This window comes from Sorex fumeus, unplaced genomic scaffold, assembly GCF_029834395.1.
Source record: "Sorex fumeus unplaced genomic scaffold, SorFum_2.1 ptg000002l, whole genome shotgun sequence".
Lineage (NCBI taxonomy): Eukaryota > Metazoa > Chordata > Mammalia > Eulipotyphla > Soricidae > Sorex > Sorex fumeus.
Window position 1 is genome coordinate 7,330,508 of NW_026606059.1, and position 24,367 is coordinate 7,354,874.

General features: G+C 40.5%; 1 protein-coding gene across 1 annotated transcript in view; it reads left to right on the forward strand.

Moving 5' to 3' along the window:
- The window catches only part of CDH17 (cadherin 17), a 51,055-nt gene that overhangs the window by 7,526 nt on the left and 19,162 nt on the right, over positions 1–24,367 (forward strand). Inside the window, exons 2-9 of the mRNA XM_056112532.1 lie at positions 587–676; positions 9,418–9,552; positions 11,655–11,793; positions 13,612–13,770; positions 13,869–14,068; positions 16,373–16,504; positions 17,022–17,172; positions 21,202–21,417. Of these exons, the coding sequence (XP_055968507.1) occupies positions 587–676; positions 9,418–9,552; positions 11,655–11,793; positions 13,612–13,770; positions 13,869–14,068; positions 16,373–16,504; positions 17,022–17,172; positions 21,202–21,417 (1,222 nt within the window). The remainder of the gene's footprint in view (positions 1–586; positions 677–9,417; positions 9,553–11,654; positions 11,794–13,611; positions 13,771–13,868; positions 14,069–16,372; positions 16,505–17,021; positions 17,173–21,201; positions 21,418–24,367) is intronic.

The window sequence follows — 24,367 nt, forward strand, 5'->3', positions numbered from 1 at the left end:
AGATGTCATGTGGCCATGAATGCGGCCGCGCTTCCAGGAGCTGCAATAGAGTGGAAATAGAGATGGACCGGTCTTCGGTCGAGTTTATATGAGTAGCTGCGCTCCCCTGCTAGAACCTCCAAAAAAGCTGAGTGTGACCCAAAAAGAAAAAAAATCACTAAATCACTCTGGACAAGAACTGAGTGCTGAGAGTAGGAAAAGGGATATAAAGATAAACATGATAATCAGTATCTGTATTGCAAACAATAATGCCCAAAAGGAAAGAGAGAGGGAGGGAGGGAGAGAGAGAGAGAGAGAAAGAGAGAGAGATGCCTGCTACAGAGACAGGGTTGGGAGGCAGCAGGAGAGAAACTGATGGTGGGAAATGAGCACTGGTGAAGGGATGGGTGTTGGAAAATTATATGATTGAAACCCAATCACAACTGGGTTTGTAACTGTGTATCTCATTGTGGTTCAATTAAAATATATATATAAAAAAATCTTATTTTTCTATATCAGTCCTAGAAGTCTTAACATCTCCACATGATGCATATACATTAAAAATGGATAGCTAATTTTCACTCTTTTTTTCTTTTCTTTTTAACAGACAATTGCATATGCAAGGTTCAGTGGTCCCCTGGAGCCTATGACCTTTACTGTCTATGAAGGCCAAGAATCGAGTCAAGTCATTTTTCAGGTAATGGTGGCATCTTGGCTTCACAGGTTCTCGGAGTGGATGCTCGTTCCTTGATCTGTTGTACAGGAGCATGTGAAACAGAGGCAGGGCAGATCTCAATCCAGAAGGATTGCAGGAGCTATGGAGAGAAGGGTGTCCTGGGCATTGTAAAGTGTTGCTTACACGACAACTTCACTGGGACTCGCTCAGTTGCGTGGACACCCCCACTCGACACAGAGTGTGGTGTATGTGGGGGTCTCCCACAACCTACAGCAGGAGTGGAACCAGTCTCTGGTCTCTTTCATGATGATATCTGACCATAGACGCATCTAGTTTGTGAGTTTGTCACTTAAGCGATGGGGTGTTGCTGGGTACCTCTCTGGGCAGGGCATCCTCACCGCTTCTTGTCAGCCCAGCTCCTGGTCCTCACCTCTGGGTCTCCAACGCATGCTGGGGAAGACAAAATTGTATAGTTTTGTTACATATCTGTGCAAAGTCTGGAGGGGAGGCCTTAGGAAGGAGTAAGATATTTCTGTGCTAAAGGGCTCTGAAGTCATCCTAGAAATGTAATGGAGCCGGTCAAGGGCCTTGGGTCCATCAGAGGTGTAGGGGTGAGGTACAGCTATAGATCCAAACTGCAGCGTCAACAGGAGTGAAAGTAGGAGATCTAAACCCCAGCAACCAAACTGGACACGGGTGAAGAGAAGTGGACACTGTGGTGGGATTAGTTCCAGATCACTGTGTGCCTAAAAATCAGCTACGGATAGCTGTAAAAACCTACAAGGGTGGCCAGGGGGTAGCCCCGATGGCTCTTCCCCTGGCTGCCCAGGTTCTGGGGGGCCCGGGCCACCCCCCCAGTCAGGGCAGCCCGGGCCCTGGGGCAGATGGTGGAGGAAACGAGGGCCAAGCTGGTTGATTGATCAGATGCTGTTCTCATCCCCGTTCACTCCTGTCTCTCTCTCTCTTCTTCTCTCCCGGCTCCTGATCGGGAACCCCTCTCTCTTTCTGGCTCTGACTCTGGATCTCCATCTTCTCCTTCTCCTCCAGCCCACTCTTACAGACTAGTTAAATCCCCAAACCATGAGGGGCTGGGCTTACACATAGGTGTGGTTTCACAATCAATATGGTTGAAGTTCTTCCCCTCAGGGGATGCTGCTTCTAGGACAGATTCTCTTTCAGCAGGACCACCCACCCAAGGGTGGAATCTCATGGGTGTGTTTCTCCTCTCCTTGTCCAACAAACATACAAGCATTCATAATATTAATCATTTTGTATGGACACAGTAAGAGACGCAGTAAGCTTATAGAATTGCTCTCCTGGGGTCATCCCGATCTCAGACTACAGTGCTCAGGCCAGATTAGTCTTTCCTATTCCTAGCAGGGTCCTACCTAGTCTAATCGTTACTTTTGGATCATGAAAGCATTTGTCATGATCAAACTCTTAACTTATAGTTAAGAATTATGGCACTTTGGCCAGGTCCATCTTGATGCCAGGGTAGCACATAGCTTACCGCTTGCCCTGGTTCCATCCAGTCCCTTGTTGGGACCCTGCTTTGGGGGGCGCTAGGAAGTGAGGGCAACTGAGGCTTAAGTTGAGAAAGCAGATGTCTGGGAATGAATAATATTCGAAGCCAATTAAATCCCAAGTTACGAAAGCATAATATTAATCATCTTCTTGTGTCTTTACAAAAGGACATTGCCTTAAAGTAAACTATTCAAACGACATAAGGAGAGGAGAAAGGCAACATTAACTTATAATACAAGTTCAGTGTCCTAGAAAGATCTGACCTTACAAATTAACAGAAACTGATTAGGGAAATAAGCTGATTAACTGTTTGGGGAAGAGAGCATAGGGAAGTAGTTACAAATAAACAAAAGAATGGGAGTGACTTGGGAGCACTTTGATGGGTGTGACCCGATAAACCTAAGCTACCTGAGGAAGGACAAAACAGTGTTATCCGACAGATAGCCTTTTCAACCATGGTGTCTTATTAAAAATGAAAAACGAAACTTCCGTATTTATTTTTAAAAAGCAGAAAAGAAATGTAATGGAGAGGGAGGGAACCAAACTATTTCACTTACCAGCAATCCCCAGGAAGCTACTTAGGTCTCTGAGTGGTGAATTCTGGGGTGCCCATCATTCCTCCTACCCCGTATAGGAGCAGAGATTGGAGACATTGGAAGATGGTTCAACTACCTCTTAGGGCAGATACTTACGTTGGGCAATTTCTATCTTCAGAGAAGGGGCTGAGAGCTGCCTTTGCCCTTTGTCTGAGCACTCAGAAGGGAAGCAAGGGGGTGAGCCTGCGGGACAGGAGGACCAGCCTCCTGTGACGCTCAGGTCGGTCTCCCTGAAGCAAAGGGTTTGAATCAAACTTCTAGTTAAGAAAGATTCCTCTGGCTACACACTGGAGAGGAGAAGAAAGGATACATGGTTAGGATCTCAAAGTATCCTCATACCTAGGGTTCTTTATTTTGCTTGCTAGGGAGCACTCAGTTGTAAGCCCTCTTACATTTAAGAAGAATTTGTTAACATCAGTTCTATGGGTTTTGAGTGGACATCATCATAAAACAGTATTTGTATATACTTCACTCTGAGTCCAGTTTCTTCCTTCACCGTCCAGTTGACCCTTTTCACCTGAATGACCAGCTCTCACTTTACCTTTCTCTTTCAGTAACCACACATTTGGTTTCATACTTTGAGCCTTTCCATTCGTGTGTTTCTGGTAATGACTGGGTTGGACCCACATCCATTTCCTGTTTAAAACAATGTTTAAAGTGCCCAATATCTAAAAGGTGCTGTGCTGGGTCCTCTGGATAGAAAGTGCCCTGATGCCCTCCCCTTCATCCAGTAAACACGAGTAGTAGAAGGAAAATAATGAGAAAACACACATGGGCCAGAGAAAGAGAGTGCAATGGGTAGGATGCTTATCTTGCACACAGCCAATCTGAGTTTGATTCTTGGCACCCTATATTGTCCCCTGAGCTCTGTCAGGAGTGATCCCTGAGTACAGAATCAGGAGTCAGTCCAGAGCATCACCAATCGAGGCCCCAAATCAAAACTAAAACACAAAAAAGAAAACCCATGGAATGAAGGGTACTGATTTCAGGGTCGTAGGACGCAGAGGAGAGAAAGGGTGAGAAAATATAAAATAAGAATAGCAGTGGATGATGAAAAAAAATGTTTCATCTCCCCCTTTGTCAGCAATGCATTTAAAGATGAATAAGTTTTCCCAAACAGAGAGCAGGCCCTAAGTATAGTGTGGGGAAATCAAGGTGGTGGGGGGATGGGGGGAGGGGAAGAGCATTCAGCAAGCAGAGACAACTGGTGGTCCTGGGGTTCGCGTGGAAGATGGTGTTGCAGTTGATGGTGAGTCCAGTTCATCTCCTACTGAGATTAAGCGAGGTCTCCTAGCTCCTGCAAGTTGAGGGGCATCCCCTGAGATTCTGTGAGGAGGGTCGAGTTCAGATTTCTGCTTGTGCATACTCTATGGGCACCTTGAGCCTGACTTGAAAGGATGGAGGCACTTTTGGATAACTATTTGTAACCGTGCAGTGGGAAATGGGGGCAGCCTGGTTTGAGGAAGTCCACTGGGACTTCCTGGAGACTGGAGGGATGGAGATGAGAGGCAAGGCAGGAAGTCACACCTACTAGAAGTGATCTCCTAAGAGTTTGGGGTGTGGGGGCATAATAGAGGTAGGTCTCTAGCTTGTCTCACTGGATACTGGATAATTAGTGGTGTGTGTGTGTGTGTGTGTGTGTGTGTGTGTGTGTGTGTGTGTAAAAGAGAGAAGATGGGAAAAAGAGAGAGAGAGAGCAAGAGAAAGAAGTGAGCCAAGTTTTGAGGAAAAGTTAATGAGTAAATCTGAGGTTCGTTGAGTGTACGGTAATCTGTGGGAAGATAGATGTTGATGTCCAGCAGATGATGTCCAGCAGACGATGGTCTAGAGATGGACAAATGAATCTTCCTTATACTGGTGCCCATGGAGACTTGGTATGACATAAATATCCATGTGCAGCACGTGATCTCAGCTGCCCATAGGCCCTAAGAAGTGATAAATGAAGATATTTTGGAATAAGAATAACAACCATAAAGAAAAAGTGGAAAAATGCAGGTGTGAAATTAAAAAGCATCGGACAAGTGTCCTTAGATGACCCGTCCAAGGTGGAGTATTGCAGAGAGTGTCACCGTAGGCTCACTTCTGGTCCAAGCAAACCTCACAAGTCAGAATTTGGATGTAGTATTATTGGATTTTATAATTTACATTTTTAAACAAAAAGTCCAATTTTAACATTATGTAATATATTCTGATTTAAAAGAACAATGGTAGCAGTTTTAAAAGTCAAAGATAACATAAACAATACATGTACCCATACATTATATATATATATAGATAGATAGATTTTACATTGTTCATCTTTTCTTAGAGTAAGGTAAAGGTAAAGGTAAAGGCCCTCCCGTTGATCGTCGATTTGCTCGAGCGGGCCCAGTAACGTCTCCATTGGAGACTTTGTTGTTACTGTGTCGGGCATATGGAATACTCTCGGTAGCTTGCCGGGCTCTCCGAGAGGGGCAGAGGAATCGAACTCGGGTCGGCCATGTTGGCCGCTTGTAAGGCGAACGCCCTACCCGCTGTCCTATAAGAGTAGTATTTCACTTATATGGAAATATATATGCACACACATAACTATGCACATACCAAATCTGTATATATACATATGTAGATATAGATATAGATAGATTTGGCTATTGTGAGTGGTGCTGAAAAGAACAGGAGCACAAATATCTTTTCTGAGTAGAACTTTTGGGCCCTAGATGTAGATGTTAAGAAGTAATTTTAAGAAGGGTAATTGTTGGGTTACATGGAAGCTCAATTCTTAGTTTTTTGAGAAATGTCCAGGTTGTTTTCCAAAGAGGTTAAACCAGGCAACATTCCCCTCAGCAGTGGATGAGGGTTTTATTTTTCCCAATCCATGCCAGCAATGGTTGTTTGTGTTCTTTTTGGTGTGTGCCAGTCTTGAAGTGATTTAATTTGCATTGTCTTGATTTTCATCTCCCTGATGATCAGTGACTCAGAACATTTTTTCTATATTCTTTGGCCATCTATATGTTTTCTTGGAGGAAGTTTCTGTTCAGATCTGCAGTTTTGGATTGGCTTGTTTTTGTTGTTGTTAAGTTTTACATGTATAAAATGAGAATGGCAATGGGGGATGAAAAAATGTTATCTAGGATATTAACTCTTAGTCGGATGGGAGGAGAGTAAATATTTTCTCCAACTCTTTTTAAAAGAATTCTGGCCACCATTTCTTTTGTGGTACAGAATATTCTTAACATGATGTATTCCCATTTGTTTATCTTTCTGTTTGCTTGGTAAATGGCATTGAGTCATGGATGATGCTTCAGTGACATGAAGGGGTGTACCTATGTTTTCCTCAATATCATTATGGATTCAGGTTTGATATTGAGGCCTTTAGTCCATTTTGATTTGACTTTTGTGCATCGTGTGGGATAGAGATCTGAGGTGATTTTTGTTTTGTTTTTAAACCTGTGACCGATTGAGTTTTCCCAATGCCATTTGTTGAAGAGGTTTTCCTTGCTCCACTTAGTTCATTTCTTTTTTTATTTGCACATCTCACAATCGTTTATTGAAACTAGATATTTTCAATAACACAACTCTAGATATCATTTCCCTTCTTCACAGGGCATGTTTTTCCTTTTTTTTTAAAAAAAAAAAACAAAACAAAACTAAGTTACCTGAACTAATGTATTTTTTGTTGTATGTGGCCCTGGAAGTTTCTGCTTAGATTGTTGAGCCGTGATCGTTGAACAGAGATTTTTTAAGAGTCATGAACTGGTAAGTTCCCTGGCTCTTCTGAGGGGTTCTCTGAGTACATCAGGATATATTTTCAATGACATGCCATGCATTTTTCAACTCGTCCATGACCTTCACTTACTCAAAGAATAAAAGTAAGAGATTCGGGTCTTGGATCTCTCCCGGGAAGGCCACAGCCCTGCTCATGTGTATTGACTGTCTGTCGACTCCCAGCAATGAGTTGATTCTTCCCCGCATTTACCAGGTGTCTCAGACTGTTGTTGGTGGGCCCCACTGGTAACTTCTGTAAAGCAGGGAGAAAGACGGTCATTTTCTCCCAATCCATCTCCGTCACTTGGGACCCAGGGTTACTGGGTTCTTGTCTTGTCTAGCAGAAAAGAATTTCAGGAGTATACAAGGAGTGAAGTAAAACAGATTTTTTTTTGGCAATACTCAGGGGTTACTCTTGGCTCTGCACTCAGGAATTACTCCTGGGGGTGCTGAGGGGACCATATGGAATGCTGGGATACGAACCCAGGTCGGCTGCGTGCTAGGCAAATGTCCTACCCATTGTGCTATCGCTACTCAAGGGAAAGTTTGGTCTTCCTCAAAGGTGAAGAAACCTGGAAATGGCCTTTAAGACTGTTTTCTTTTCTTTTCTTTTCTTTTCTTTTCTTTTCTTTTCTTTTCTTTTCTTTTCTTAAGGATGCGTTAGTCTAGAGTTTTCTGAAAGAGGTGAGGGTTGGTCAGGTGTCAAAGTAACAGCTTTGAAGTTTCTGATCTGATGAATCTCTTTCAAAGTCCTTAATTGTTCTCTATTTCTGCTGCTGTCATCTCTGTAGGGGTCTAGCCTTCTCAGGGTCCATGGGGTCAGGGCTGTGACTTCCCTGGACATTTACTGCCATTGCCTTGAGAGGGGCCTTCCCTATCTGCCTGCCTACATCAAGACCAGAGTGTGGTCAGGACATTTTCTAGCCACCTTCTCTCCTTTTCTCACAGGGAATCCCTGAATGCATTGCATCAGGATTACCTCAGCACGTGTGTGTGTGTGTGTGTGTGTGTGTGTGTGGTGTGTGTGTGTGTGTGTGTGTGTGTGTGTGTGTGACATGCACGCACAAACACGATGGGGGTAGGGGAAGGTACACTCACTGGAGTTTAACATTGTCCATGCCCCCAGGGAAATTTCAGTCCTTAGCTTCTCCCTCCAAGATTTTGACTAGTTAGTTGCGTTAACTCCTATAGCTTCCTAAGGCAACTGCAATGTTAAAGAACTGCTGTGAATTGTTCTCATTAAATACCAGGTTTGGGATGATGGTGGTGGATTGTATCTTTCAAGCTATGAATGGGATCAAATGAAGACGAAGTCCGTTGGTGAGGATTTCCAGAGAAGTTTTAGATAAGTCAGATAAGGACAATTTTCTGCAGATGAGGCCTTTGGGAAGTTCTGCTCCCAACCCTGTAGAGCCACGGGTGGATGGTCATGGTTGGCTTTCAAGAGTAGTGAAAGACGTTCTGAATAACAATGGAACGAGGGAAAATCAAAGCACTAGACAGCTTTGTTCTTATTGTTGTCAATAGTTTTCTTAACACGCCGTGGGTTTTGAGAGCATGTGGCTGCTTTTCAAGTTTCTGAAAATTTTCCAGCATTCCTGACCCCTTTTGATAAAATATATCTTAAATGTTAAAGTTTTTTAATCAATTTTACGTTTTATTATCATTTTGTTACTTACTTCCTCCTCCTCCTTCAACTTCTCTTCCTCCTCCTCTGTCTTCCTCTCCTTCTCTTCCTTCTTCCTCTCCCTCTCCCTCGTCTTCTATCTCTTCTTCCTCCTCCTCCTCCTTCTTCTCCCTCTCCTTTTCCCTTTCCTCCCTTCCTCCTCCCTCTTCTTCCTTCCCCTCCCTATTCCTTCTCTTCCTCCTCCTTCTTTGAAGTTTTCAACTTTGCCAGTCTTTTAAAGTTTCTTATACTACATGCATGTAGTTTACTGTTTAAAAAGTATTCTTTATGGAGCCAGAGAGCTAGTACAGCAAATAGGGTGCTTGTCTCCATGTACACAGGTAAGAGATTAGGTTAGATACCTGATATACGATGTATACCTGGCATCCTCCTAGAACAGCCAGAAGTGATCCCTGAGCACAGAAATCCAAGGAAATCCTGAGCACCGCCAGGTGTCGTCTGCAAACAAACAATTTTTAAGAGACAAATGTAGTGATGTCTGTTATTAAAGGCTACAGATATGTTTTGCTTCAGCTTCTTTCTTAAAAGATTGTACATTAACATTTTCACTGATAAAATACTCTTTGTAGACTTATAAACATTGGATGTCTTTAATTGTTAATAAAATATATTTAAAAGAATTAAAATATTCATGTGGTTAGACAAATTTTATATCCATTTTTGTATGTGAATTGTCTATTTTAATGTTCTTCGTCGGACTATAGCTGTCCATGGATAATAGTTATTTTACATCAGAAAAGCAATGAAAAGATTATGATATATAATGTTATCCAGTTAATTCCATGTTTAAATTTCTATTGTTATTAAAATATTTATTAACCTTTATCACAATTTCAGAATTAATATACTTTTAGCCTCATAATAAAACTACCTTTTAAAAATATTTCTTAGATTCCAGGAAATCTCATCCAACTAGCAACCATTTGAATTCTTGTCATCTTAAATTACATCATAAATTGTTTTTGAGGGAAAAGTATTTTGAATTACACATGTCTAACAGGCTAGTAAACTTTCACACTTGATCTGAGCCAACAGTTTGAGAAGCGATGCTACCAAACTTTTAATAGTATAAATGAATATATATATATATATGTACACACACACACACACACACACACACACACATAGATAATGAAAACTTTCTCTAGAGTTGGTGACCTCCTACAAATTACAAAGGATTTTTCATTCAAACTTTTTTTTTCTTTTTCCAGTTTAAAGCCGGGCCTTCTGCTGTGGATTTCAGAGTAACTGGGGATACAGATGGAATATTTCAGATACAACCGGACGGACTTCTGTATTCCAATAAAACCTTGGACCGGGAGACAAGACCGCTTCATGTACTCCAGGTGACTGAGGCCAGACCCAGGACCTTAGCCCCTAGCCCTCCCCAGTGTCACTGGCACATTCCCCCTTGAGAGAATCGCGCTGCCACAGGTCCCCTGACCTTAAGGGAACACTTGGAAATCTTACATGGTTTTTCTCCCTTTTCAAATTCAGAGGGGCATGGCAATGATGCCCTATACCTTGGACATTTTTTGACCCACAGAATTGTTTATTCTGTCACTGGAAAAATTAATTGATAAAATCACCATGAATTATAGTTACAAAAATTACTCATGACTGGGTGCCAGGGTTACAATGTTTGCACCCCAATTCCTTCACCAGGGCTCACTTACCTCCTCCAATGTCCCCAGTTTCCCTCCTTCTGTCCCCTCTCCCCCGACATTATTTTATTTTATCTCTGTAGGCACTTTGGTTTACAATATTGTTACTGATAGGGTATGTGTGTGTGTGTGTGTGTGTGTGTGTGTGTGTGTGTGTGTGTGTATCACTGTATCACTGTCATCCTGTTCTTCAATTTATTCGAGTGGGCACCAGTGAAGTCTCCATTCATCCCAGCCCTGAGATTTTAACAGCCTCTCCTTACTCGTCCTTCCCAATGTATTGGAGGCTCTTTCAAGGTCAGGGGACTGAGACCCATTATTATTACTGTTTTTACTGTTTTTAGCATATTGAATATGCCACGGGGAGCTTGCTAGGCTCTGCCGTGTGGGCAGGATACTCTCGGTAGCTTGCCAGGCTCTCAGATATATATATAGATATAGATATAGATATAGATATAGATATATAGATATATAGTGTGTGTGGTAATTATGGAAAATGGGTAGGGAGTGTCTTATGATGTGTTCATGAATATGTTCACTTATGCGTGAGACTCGGCCCGAGCATGTGGAAAGAGGCGTGGAGTGTGGCAGCGGTTGGGTAGTGGTGGTCGGGTGCCCAGGCTGGGTCCCTTGGGGCAGGGAGAGCTCTCATCCGCCCCCCCTCTGGGGCGCCCCAAGTCAAAACAGCCTGACGCAGAGTCCATGTACCTCCTTTCAGTACCCAGTCCTTGTCCAGAGTGACCACTTGTCCCTGTCATTGTCAGTGGTCCCTCCCCCACCCACCCCACAGCAGCAAGCTTCCTACTAAGGCCCTGTTCTCTATTATCTTTGGGCACTAGTTATTCCCCTACTATGTTTTGGGTTTCTAACCTGCAGATGTGAGAAATCATTCTGTGTCTGTCTCTTTCCCTTCCCTTGGGCTTTTTGACGAGAGAACCCATCATTCCCCACGAGGCATTCCTCACCCAGATACACATGCCCAGGCCGCTGAGTCAAAACCAGTTCAGCGCTTCTTTGATATTTTCACTGGGATATGCCCGTGGCTGTTGCATGGGCTCTGGACCCAAATGAAAGGAGCATCGGTGATGGAATGGAATTCCCTTATAAGCAGCAGAAGTAGCCAAAATCAAAACCCTAAAATACCCAGAAGCTACCCAAGGAAACTCTTTTTCTCTCCACACACCCCTCTCCTAGTTTTTATGGCTTATATCTGAGTATCCAGAGATGGCAGTTATCTAATTGTCGGAACAAAAGAGCAAGAAAATTTTTTATCTGTATGGAACTCTGGAACTTTCTGCTAGCAGCAGAAGTTGACTACTAACATACTAAAATTTCTATACGTGAATGAGAGAGAGAGAAAGAAGAGGGAAACTGGGGATATTGGTGGTGGGAAGTGTACACTGGTGAAAACTTATAATTGTTTGTCTCACTGTGATTCAGTTAAAAGGGGGCAGGGAGAATAAAATGCTGTGGCATTTTGGGGGCGGGGGGTGGAATCCTGCAAAAGCAACTTTCTAAGAGGACCTGGCATTTACCTTGAAGGTTAAACATATTCTGCATCCTGGTTTTCTTTTCCTGCCGAGAAAAACTCAGTTTAACTAGTCACATTTCTCTGAGAGGACCCATAATGTATCAAGGCTCAAAATGAGCTTTCATGGGTGACTCTCCCTTCTGTAGTCACCTGGTTATTGATTATTAGGATGTAAATTTCATTCAAGTGACATTTGACTGTAAATGTGAAGTTCGGTCTCCCCAGAGTGATTTTCTTCTCTTTGCATTGTCAGGTCTCAGCCCTGAATGCCCAGGGAGTTACAGTTGAGGGTCCAGTTACCATCACCATAGAAGTGAAGGACATTAACGACAACAAACCTCAATTCGTTCCAAAAAAGTATGAAGTCTCAGTAAGACAGAATTCTCGTCCAGGTAATGGGATCCTGCAACTATTGATGGAGAGACAGGAGTGTATATTTGCACTGCTAGTAGCCGCAACTATATCACACATTAAGCACTTCCCATATTATTTAAATTTTATGCAATCTTCTGGGATTTTTTATTATCCCATTGCTCAAGGGCATGTTTACTTAACATTGGGACTTCTGACTCCTTGGACCAATCATTCACCCAACTTCCAATCACAACGATCACGACCATCCTGTTGTTCCTCGATTGCCTCGAGCAGGCCCCAGTAACATCTCCTTCGTGTTGCTTACACGACAACTTCACTGGGACTTGCTCAGTTGCCTCCTTCCACTTTACTATGTGGAGTAATTTCACTATCCCTGACTCTAAAGTTGTAAAATATTCATTAATTAATATTCCAGAATCCTTTTTACTTTACCAAAAGGGTTTTCTAGAGTAGTGATTATTTTCATAACTGAAAATTTGCCTTGTCTATATTCGTTTCTTTTTCTATAGAATGCTTCTTTTTATCCCTTGTACACATTAGAGTTTATTGTCTGTTTCTTAGTGACATTGCAGTGATAAAAATTTTAAATGACTTGACAAAGTCTTCTGATTTCAAATATTTGGAACAGCAATTTATTCATCTTAATGCCATTACAATGAAGAATATATGTGTAAAGAAAATTTCATAGTAATAAAAACATGGGACAGAAAATTACTTAAATAAGATTCGTCTGAAATAGATTTTTTTTTAAATAGTGTGGTTTTAGATAGCTTAAAATGTTAATCTGATGTAATGAGAATTTCCTAATTCTAAGTAAGGTTACAGCTTAAAAGTTTTGGAAAAAACTTTCAGGTCTTACATTTCTCTCTTTACCAACAAATCTTCTAGAACAGTGGTTCTCAAATGTTTTGGTGCCAAGATTCCCATATCCTCTTAAGAATAATTAAGAACTAAAAGTACTTCTGGTTGTGTGGATTATATATCTGGTGACATGCTGGTCAAAGTTTAATAACTGTCTCTCTGGGGGGGAAAGTTCGATTTGTAACATTTGCCAATTTTATAGGTACTATTACTGTGAATTTTTAAGAGTTAATGGTGTTATTGATAATCATACAGAAATTTTGTATAAAACTAAACAAATAATCTCACAAGATGGCCTATATCTTTTAATATTTAGTATTAGAAATTAAGACTGAGGATTTAAATAGCTATTTTAAATAAAAACATTTTAATAAAAAGCGACTATTCTCAAACACACAAAGACTTATAGAGAAGGAAGTCATTGTTAATCTTTGTAAATATCTCTAATGTCTAATTTTTGGAGAAAAATTGTATTTTGTGTCCTTCTGCATTTGTTCAATTACTATCTGCAGATTGGGTTGAAGTACAGGAAGGAAAAACTCACACAGGTTGTAGCTAGAAAAGAGAGGAGTGTAGGAATACATACTACAATAGAAAACTGAGTCTCTGTTTTTACACAGTCACAAAAATTAACAAGGATTGGTTTCTTAAAGTTTGATGGCACATGAAATCTGAAACTCAGCAATGCCCCTAATTTGGTGAACTTTTAGGCTACAATCTTTCAAATAATCTCCTGCTTTGAATAAGTATTTCACATGTATGTTTTTGCTCCATTGATTCCTGAAAGCAGTCTCAGAGACTCAGATTTTTAGAAATAATCTTCAGCAAAGGGAAAATAATAATAAAAAATTATACTAATATGAATTATGGTACCTTTCGCTACTTTATCTATGTTTTTTTTAGAAGGTCAAAGTATGTTTGATTGATTTAGGTCTCAATATTTTTTTCCTTTCTGGTTATGTTCTGTTTAACAGGAAAACCCTTCCTGTATGTAAATGCCACCGATTTGGATGATCCAGCCACGCCCAATGGCCAGCTTTCTTATAAAATTATGCTCCAGCTTCCCAAGTTTAATGATATCATGTATTTTCAGATCGACAGCAAAACTGGGGGAATTTCACTTACCCCAGAAGGTATGTCAAGGGACATAGGACTATGTCAGAAAACAGGAACTAGATTTTGTGTCACCTTCAGAGACATTCCCTGTCCTCTTCTTAACTATTTCCCATAGGATCTAAGGATTTGGATCCCACTAAAAATTCTTTCTACCAGTTGGTAGTTATTGTGAAGGACATGGGAGATCAGGAAGAAAATTCCTTCAGTGATGACGCAGATGTGGATATCACAGTGTTGGGCAATATTTGGAAGGCACCAGAACCTGTGACGATCATAGAGAACTCAACTGATCCTCACCCCATGAAAATCACTCAGGTAACGCCTCCAAATGCTTAAGAGTGTACAGATTAACAGCCCAGCCTTTAGTGATCCTTTTAGATCCTCACAGATACATTTATTAGGGATATTTTTGTGTAGCATAAATTATATAGCAAACTAAATAGACAAAATATCTTAGCTCAAATCCCTCAAGCTTACCGCGAGTAAACTATGAACAGACTTCACCAATTTGTATTTAGCTATCAAAATCTTTATATTTGAGTGTTGAAAGAACGTCCCTAACCATTCAAAGTAGCTACCATTGATATTTTTTTCTCTCTGTGTTGACAGCTCTCTAGAGGGTTGTATACAGTCGCTTTCAATATGTTTCAAAGGCTGGTTATCACTATTGTGAGGAAAATATTACCTATCCAGTAGTCTCACCCCATACTAAGCTAAGGGGTAGAAACAGAACTGAACAGGAGTGAAAGACCTGAACAACATCCTTAACCCATGGAGATCAATACTACCCCAATTCAAGCCCAGTTTCCCCTCCTTCCCAAATCCATGCGATCACTCTGGGTCCCCAACACCTTTTGGGCTTCAACCATATGTGATCTTTTCTGAACATCAGGACATTCCTTGACATGAGAACTGGCTTTGTGAAAGAGCACTGAATTTAGAGGTTGGTGGACAAAGTCTTCTTTGGTTTATTACTTTAAGGATTGATCATGAATAAATCGTGTAACTCTTCTGGGTCCCAATTTCTTCTCATCAATAGCATGGGGTTCCTAATAATTCCCCAGGTTGTTGTGGGGATTAAATGAGAGTCGGTTTCTGTGAAAATGCCCATGTTATTCATATTCTAAGAAACTGCCTGTTTTTAAATAATGTTGTTAATATTAAGTGGTTCTGGAAGAGGCCATCCCATTATACCTTTTATATAAATTGAAAGGATTTTAATTTATTGAAACCTGGATTAATGAAAGAAGTATTCTGCTTTACCAGGACTCGTTGCCATGAGAACCTTAGATCTGGTGTCTTTACTCAAAGTCTTTCTACTATTACTTAGCTTTTGTATAGGAGATTTTAACTAGAATGCTGAATGCTCAAAATTTCTGCCAATGAAAAGAGGCTTTGAGGAGACACACCATACAGATGGCCTAGAGAAAGGGCTCTGTGTGTTATGATACCCAGGAAGATGAGTGGAAAGGAAGAGGTATCTCGAGAAAGTACTTAGACAAATAGGAAGCATAGGGGAATCTTTCTTAGAACCAAGAACTTTGGCCTGAGCAGAAGGTAGTGCTTAATTAAATAGCAAGAGAAAATGTTCTTCTGTTTGTGGGGGGGAGGGGGTACAAGTAGGTAGAGCTATGCTCAGGGCTTATTCCTGATTCTGTGCTCAGGAATGACTTTGGGCTGGTTTAGAGGACCACATATGCTGAGATTCAAACTTGAGTCTGTCATGTGCAAAGCAAACACCCTATTCACTACTGTGTGATCTCTCCAGACAAGAAAATGGTGGTTATTGATGTGCTTTCAAGACTGGTCTGAAAGACAGTTTAGCATGAAAATTTCAGTTAGTTTTAAGACCTTGGACAAGTAACTTAACTTTGTACCCTGGTGACATCATTCAAAAAATAAGTGGGGGATAAATGTATTTAATTTCACATGAATGTTTGAAAATTTAATAAATAATTTAATGAAAGTGCTTAATTGTCTGGAATGTGGTAAATCCTTAATAAATGATTTTATTAGTATTAGAATATAAAAGAGCTCAGACTGTCTGTAGCAATTACACTAAGCTTGCTACTTATTCATTTTTTGTCAAGTTGTTTTATATAAAACAACACTAGGAGATGACAATGTTTCTTATCCTTGAATTTGATAAGACTAAATATTTAGGTGAGGAATATATTTTATTTAGATACCATTTGTCTTACAAGCATGAAAGAGAGCTTAAGCACCTCCTACTACATTATAATTATTGTTTTTAGAAGTTTATCATATATTGTGGCTTATATTCAGATAATGTCAACAACGGAGAAAATTTTGTTTCATAAATTAATCTTTTATGGATATGAAGGCTCTGTCGTCAGACTTTGAAAAGAAAAATTCACAAACTTTATAAAGTGTTCACACAAAATCAATTTATCTTAGAACAGATACATACTCTGTTCTTTTAGGGGGAATAATCAAAAGGGGAACAAGGCTTATTTTAGGTTGACAATGGGACATATAATTCAGTAGTTAAAAGAGACCACAGCAATTTCCAGTCAAGAACCAGAAAATCATTTATTTCCTTTCCAGTTCTTTTGGTCCAGAAATCTATTTCCTCACAATTCCCTTTGGGCCCTGTAGGTCCGGTGGAATGATCCAGGTGCAGTTTACAGCTTAGTTGAAAAGGAAAAGCTGCCAAGATTACCATTTTCAATTGACCAGAATGGAGATATTTATGTGACTGAGCCCTTGGACCGAGAAGAAAAAGATTCCGTGAGTAAAATGGGGAGAAATTTCACAGACAGTACAAAGTCTAGTGTCCGTGGCCATCTGAGAGCAGAACTAATCATACATTACCCAGCCCCCTTGAACACATACAATCCTTTATGTTGAACCTTAAAACATTATTGAGTTTGAAGACAGAATTTCCTAGGGACATAGCAGTAGGACAGTGAGTAGGATGCTTGCTTTGCATGCAGCAAACCCAGGTTCAATCCCTGGCACCTCATCTGGTGTCCTGAGCCTGCCAAGAGTGATCCCTGAGTGCAGAGCTAGGAGTTAGGACTGAGCATTGCCAAGTGTAGCCCACCCCCCTCCCTAAAAAAAAGACATAAAATGTCCCTACAAATAAGACCCATTTCTTTTTATTTTATTTTTTAAATTTCCCAGTCCTAAGTACTGTAAACGGAGCGGGGAGGGGGGGCATGAAATAGAAATTAAACATCTGTTTCTCTCGCCTTAAACAGGGTAGTGAGTGAGTTATATCTTAACTCTCACTTTCCTGTTATAGTATGTTTTTTATGCAGTTGCAAAGGACGATCAGGGACTTCATCTTGCACGACCTCTCGAAGTGAAAGTGAAAGTTGAAGACATAAATGATAATCCACCTTCTTGTCCCCCGACTATAACTGTATTTGAAGTCCAGGAGAATGAAAAGATAGGTAAGATATGGGAACTGTTCAAAATTGTATATTATTCTCTTTGGGTTAACTCATAATCCATCTGTCATCACTCCTGAGTAAAAGCTGTGCAGATAAATCTATTCAATACCCAGCAATGCACAGAAGTGAATGTACATAGGAACTCAGGAATACTGTATTTCAGGTCAAACAACTTTAGATCAAAGAGCACATTGGTAGTACTTTTAAATTGAAGATCAATCACTACCACAATCACTACTATCGGTATTAAAACCACTTACTGTTACTGCTATTACTCCCACCAGCCTTACTCTAGAACCATAACCACTTACACCAATATTCTGCATACCTTATATAATTTGACCTCAATTGCAAGGTTTTACCAAAAGCTCTTATTTTCCTCCTATTAAGTTCATCAGCACATACAATAATATCAAATTTTCTAAAGAATTTTAAAAATCTAAACCCAATCTCAGATACCTTGCAGTACCTAATCAATAGAATGGATACTGACTTCTGTCTGTGACACCTTCTCCAGGCAGTTAACAACATTTCACAACGCTGTCACTGTCACTGATCACTGTCACTGATCTCCCGTTGTTCATCGGTTTACTCAAGTGGGCCCTGGTAGACAAAATTCTAATCCTTTCTATTTCTCTCCTTTTGGTCTTGATCTTCCATATCCCTTACCTGTGTGTCATGCTAGCTTGGATTTTGTAAAAGATAACATGAAAACACTATTTCTGAAAGATTTATATTTTTCGCAACTGTATCTGTTGCTCACTGATGTTGACCAGACAAACATTTATTAAAATATGTTTGTATATTATTTGTGTGAGTTTCAGGGGCTGACAAGCATCGAAGCCTCTGTGAAAAATATTCCTAGAGTTTGCCGCTTTTGTGAATAGATCCTCACTTGCTATATGAACATTTTCATCCTTTTCTTTTGGTCTCTGTGCTCTTCTCAAACACACATTTTGACAAAATAACAGTATGCTGGGAATCTTGTACATTCTGCTGTATGTTTTACTCCTTTTATGCTCTTTTATTTTCTTCTTGCTTCTAGATATGCTTCCCGTTGGCGGTGTGTTCAACTCAGTGTCTCTCTATTTCATTTATTTTAGCTCTTGATGCAGCAAGAATAGCTCAATGATAACGCTAAAGATTTTTATCAATAAATTTTAAAAAAGATTTTTATCAGTCATAAGTAAGGATATAACTATGATATTTGTGTAATAAACAAATATAGAAAAGTGGCCAAAAAAGAAACATTTGTGTTAGCACCCTTTTGGAAATCTGGCCAGGAGTGTGCTCTGTGCATTCATTCAGTAGAATCAGGGATAAAACTCATCACCTCATGCTTGCAAATACCTAGATGGTAACATGTGGTTTTTGCTTCATTTTTATATAATATAATATGTGTACATACTCTAGTAGTACTTGATAAACACTAAACTCCAAAGACTATATGAACACAAAACTAAGAGGAATATATATTTTTTTCATATTTTTGATGCTTGGCTACTTTTCAGTAAAATAGAGTTATCAGTATTTAACTTTAGTGACATCCGGTAGTCTGTGTTGTTTACTTTTAAAATTCTAGAAATTGTTTTGGACGACAAATAAATAAAATATTGTACAAGTAGGCAAAATCTATCAACTGCCACTGCTCTACTTCCATATCTTCTGCTTTTTTACTCTATGATTTTCCTCTATTCGATATGCCAAACACAGTAACAACAAGTCTCAACATGGAGACATTACTGGGCCTGCTCGAGCAAAATCGATGAACAACGGGAGGACAGTGACAGTGACAGTGACTTTCCTCTGCAATTCACAATGTCACATTCCTGTGCTCCATTTTATTCAACTCCATGATAGTTATATTATAACACAGGTGTTTCTCCAGCCTTACCTGATAACCCCTCCAAATTTAGAAATAAGTAAGTTGACACAAGTTGGAAACTGGTGGTGTCAACTCATTCGGCAAATGAGAGGTATTCAAATCTAACCCCTCCCCTGGAATTCTCGCTGCTGCAGAGAAACCCACAATTCTCGTTTCACAGGACAAGTTTCTCAAATGAGTCTGAATTACCACAGAACTAGTCAGTGTCTGACTTTGAGAACTCCTTGAACTTACCTCAAAGGAAAGAATCATAAAAGTAGGGCTATAAACTGCAACAGGGCAGAGGGTGGTGCCTGCTCTCTGCCCCACATTATCTTTGGGGTGGAGTCAGTCTGTATACTAGTCCCATGAAGCTGCTTATAAGCTGCGTTTCTATTTGTTTAGTAATACTGTTTGCCTACCGCATTACAAATGGCCCGTGTCTGTTGCAACAAATGACTGTAAATCTTGTTGGTTGAAAAGTAACAGGAATTTTTTCTCTCACAGTTCTGCAGTCTAGGGGTCCGAAATCCAGGTACCATTAGGGCTATGCTCCCCAAAAGTTCACAATCACGATCATGACCATCCTGTTGTTCGTCGATTGCCTCGAGCAGGCCCCAGTAACGTCTCCTTCGTCCTAGCCCTGAGATTTTTAAAAAGTGCCATATTCAAGGCTCTTTCAGGGTTAGGAGAATGAGACCCATCATTGTTACTGGTATTTGGCATATTGGGTACGCCACGGGGAGTTTGCCAGATTCTGCCGTGTGGGCAGGTTACATTCGGTAGCCTGCTGGTTTGTCCAAAGTAAGAATGAGATAACAGGATGTTGCGCGGTTGCATTTGCGGCTGCGCGCTTCTGGAAGCTAGGTTTTATAGTCTCTGGATCTTGGCCGTTGATGGGATTACACGGCAGAGTCTCCTGCCCCTGTGCCTGGCTGTCCTCGCCGGGGTCCCTTGGAGGGGGGGGGGTTGGGTTTCCCTCCTCTCCCCGACCAGACCTCCCGCAGCCAAAGACCTCCAGAACCCCAAAAGTTCTAAGGGAAAAATCATTACTTTTTTTGAAATTCTTTGATTGATTTCAGCAGCCTTATTCTAGCGTCTGTCTCTTTCACATGGCTTCCTTTGTGTATATATATATATATGTCTTCTCTTAAATTTTTTGGTTTTGATTTTGGGCCACACCCAGCAATGCTCAGGGCTTACTCCTGACTCTGTGCTCAGGGATCACCCCTGGCAGTGCTCAGGGGACCATATGAGATGCTGGAGATGGAACCTGGGTCAGCCTCATGCAAGGCAAGTGCCCTCCCACTTCATTATCTCTCCAGCCTCTCTGTGTCTCTCTTCTTATAACAATACTAATTATAGGATTTAGGACTCATTCTAAATCCAAGGACATTTCAATTTCACACTCTTAGCTGGGAAAAAAACCTAACTTAATATAAAAATGTAAGTTAATAAAATACAAGTCTGGATATGAGTTTTAAATTCGTACAGTGAAATCTTAATCCCCGGTACTTCAAAGTGTACCTACATTTGAAGATAAGGCATACAAAGGGGCAATTAAACTAGGTCAATCAGCATTGAGCCTAATTCAAATTACTGATATTCTTCTACAAAGAGAAAAGTTGAGCATTTACAGAAAAATGACTAAATGAACATTCCTACAGAAGCTATGAGAAAGTTTAGGTGAGATATCTCAGGAGAAACTAATTTGGTTGATACCTCACTCTTAGAGCTCTAGTTTCTAGAAACTGTGAGTAATACATTTGTTATTAGTTATCCCATTTATTGTACTTTGTTATGACAGGCCTTGGAAACTAATATACTATACAAATCTATGATTATGGGAAGGCTTATAAGATATTTTTTAAAAAAAATCTAAGAACTTTGGTCTGTCTCTTTACTACGTATTTTTATTTTTCCATTTCGGGGGAGGTATAAGGACCACCAGGCAGAGCTTAGAGCTTACTCCTGGATTTGCACCTAGGAATTAGTTCTGGCGGTACTTGGGTGACCATATGTGATCTCGGGATAGAAGCCAGGTTGTCCACGTGCAAGCAAATGCCCTCTTCACCATCACGTTAGGATGCTAAGAATCAGCCTCTTCAGCAAAACCATTAAAATTGAGTTAGTAATGAAAGCATTCCTCCCCTTCCCCACCACAGGGAGTTCTATTGGGAAATTTACTGCCCAAGACATGGATGAAGCAAACAGTATCAACAGTGTTTTAAAATACAAGATTGTGGATCAAACCCCCAAACATCCCAGAGAAGATCTCTTCTTGATCCAGGACTACTCCGGAGTGCTACAGTTAGCGAGACAATCTTTGAAAAAGCAAGATTCTCCGCAGTACAATTTGACAATATCAGTTTCTGACAAAGGTTAGTATCACTCTCACCACGCAGAGCAAAAATACTTCTTTTCTTTCTAGTGATGTGTGAGACTCTAGAGGAATGCCGTTAAGAATTGTAGCTTCAATGTAAGAAGCACACAGATGGTCTAGCAGTATAAAAATCAGAGTCAAGCTATCTTCCACATGCTTGGGTCGAGCTTCACATATGAGTGGACATGTTCTTGGACTGCGCAGCTGTGAAAGTGGCCAGGCGACACATCATAAGACACTCCCTACCCATTTTCTATAATTACCACACCATATTTGATGGGGTTCAGACAGTAGGCGACAAGTCACAGAGGGAAATATATGTATATATGCATATATACATATTTTCAGATATATATACCAAAGCTCACATCACCCAAACTTTAAAAACATGTTAGTGATATCCTATAGAATGTCTTAATGGCTCCTGCCAAAACAGAACAATCTTCTCACTGTTTCCTATATGAACACATTTTTTTGTAAGCCTGTTCAGCAGTGCTTCATAACAGACAATATAAAATATATTCTTTCGTTTGTGTTTTGGGATAGGGATTGGGACTTGGGATGGAAACATCCCAAATTTGGTAGTGGGAAGGTGTAATGGTGGTGGGATTGGTGTTTGAATATTAAATGTAATCAAATATTTGTCAAGTAACATATAAAATAAAAAAAATTAGAGTCACACCTTTGGGCACGTTATTACTCTAGTCCCCTGAGGAGCAGATGGCAGGAGAGGAGTTAGTGTACGAGGGTTCTATGAGGGGAGTTCTCTCTGCAGAACTACTGGGAGAGGCAGCGAGTCACGATATGATCCTCCAATGGTGAAGGATTCAGATAATCAAGACAGGCGGAGGTTCATGGTACTAAGCACTCAAAGAAAAGTTCAGCAAGATCCCTGGGGAGTCCAAAGTCGAGAGTACAAGGAGTCCATGATCTCTAAAACTAATCTAGGCAGGCTTAGATGTAAATGTGCTGATAGATTCAGAGTAGAGCAATGGAACTGCCCTCGACGGAGAAGTCTGTCATTAAAGCTCCATTCCTGTGGAAACTTTACGAGAAAATTAATTTTATTTCACAATGCTGTCTCCTGAATTCTAAGGATTTTTTTTACTTTATTTTTTTTTAATGAATCACTGTGAGATTCACAGTTACAGAATTGCAAACTTTCTTGCTTACGTTTAAGTCATGCAATGGTAGAGTACCCATCCCTCTGTGTTTGTTTTTTGTTCGTTTGTTTTTTGTTTGGGGGCCACACCCAGGGGTGCTCAGGGTTTACTCCTGGTTCTGCATTCAGGGGTCCAGCTCGGGGAGTTTCAGGGCACTATATGGGGCACTCGGGATTGAATGTGAGTCAAATGTGCACGAGGCAAGGTCCTCCCAGCTGTACTATCTCTCCACATCCTGGACTCAAAGGATTCTACTGTATTAAAGTGGAGGAGATATGCATCTTTTGGGCAATTCATTATACTGATTTCTCACTTGTCTTTGATTTTTCCATACAATCTCAAAAAAAGGGTGATTTTTATTCGGGATTTGGGGGCCACACCCAGTGGTGCTCAGGGGCTATTCCTGACTCCAGTCGTGCTTAGGGGACCATATATGGTACCAGGGATTTGAACTAGGGTCCTGGTTGTGGCAGCCACTTGCAAGGTGAACACATTATTTTCTATGCTATTTTTTTTCTGGCCCTCAAAATAGATGCTCTTGATATTTATTAAATCATAAGAACCCTTGAGAATCTGATAAAAAATGTAAAGTCTTACACAAATGCATGTGTTCTCAGACAAATGTCCTTCTGAGCCCTCAAATACATATATTCTGGCATAAACACACACGGAGGCACACATTCACCTTTCTTTGAGTTAACTAGAACTGCACTTAAGATTGGCTAATAGTTCAGTGCACATTAGGTAACATGGTAATCATTAAGATTATTATAATAGTTGTAGGAAATGACAGCATCATTTCACATATTCCAGATTTCCCCCAGCCCCCATTACACAGAAAACTGGAGCTTAGCGGGTTCTTAGTGCAAAATGTTTGAAACGGGCACTTTGATAAATATTTAGGTTCTAATATTTGTCTGGGCTGGAGCGATAGCACAGTGGGTAGGGCGTTTGCCTTGCATGCGGCCGACCCAGGTGGGCCAACTCCAGTTCAATTCCTCTGCCCCTCTCGAAGAGCCCAGCAAGCTACTGAGAGTATCACGCCTGCATGTCAAAGCCTGGCAATATACCCATGGCGTATTTGATATGCCAAACACAGTAACAAGTCTCACAATAGAGACATTACTGGTGCCTGCTCGAGCAAATTGATGAACAATGGGAGGACGGTGCTACAGTGCAGTGCTAATATTCGTCTAGCATCATGTTAAGTGGAACAACAAAATCGAGTATAATGAATCATCCTTACGTATGATGAATTAGCAGTTTTGTACAATTAGCCCTTCATTCCTTCACCCAACAGTTACTTTACTTGTTTGAGGTACCATCGAGGATGTTGAAGAGACATAGGTGTATCTTCTAGTGTCTGGGAAATAAGTGAATTATTAGAGGGAAGAACGGATAAGAATTTCTGAAAGAGGAGTCATTGTCTTTTAAAAAGAAAATTCCTCCTTGACTCTCAGAACCATTTCCCTTCCCGTTCTAAGCTGAGATTTTTTAGGGGGTGGGGGGCAGAGGGGGTGTTGTTTAACAATCACTCCTGGCTCTACATTTAGGGATCACTCCTGGTAGGGCTCAGGCATCAACCCTGGGTCAGCAGCGTGCAAGATAAATGTCCTAGCTGCTGTACTATCGCTCGGGCCCTTGAGCTGAGTTTTTAAGGAGATGAATACTACAAGTCACAAAATTGTGTAGTAAAAGCATCCACATCTATAGAAAAATGGACCAGATTATAAACATGTATTTAGGCATGAATACATATGCATGTATATATGTCAATTGAATTAA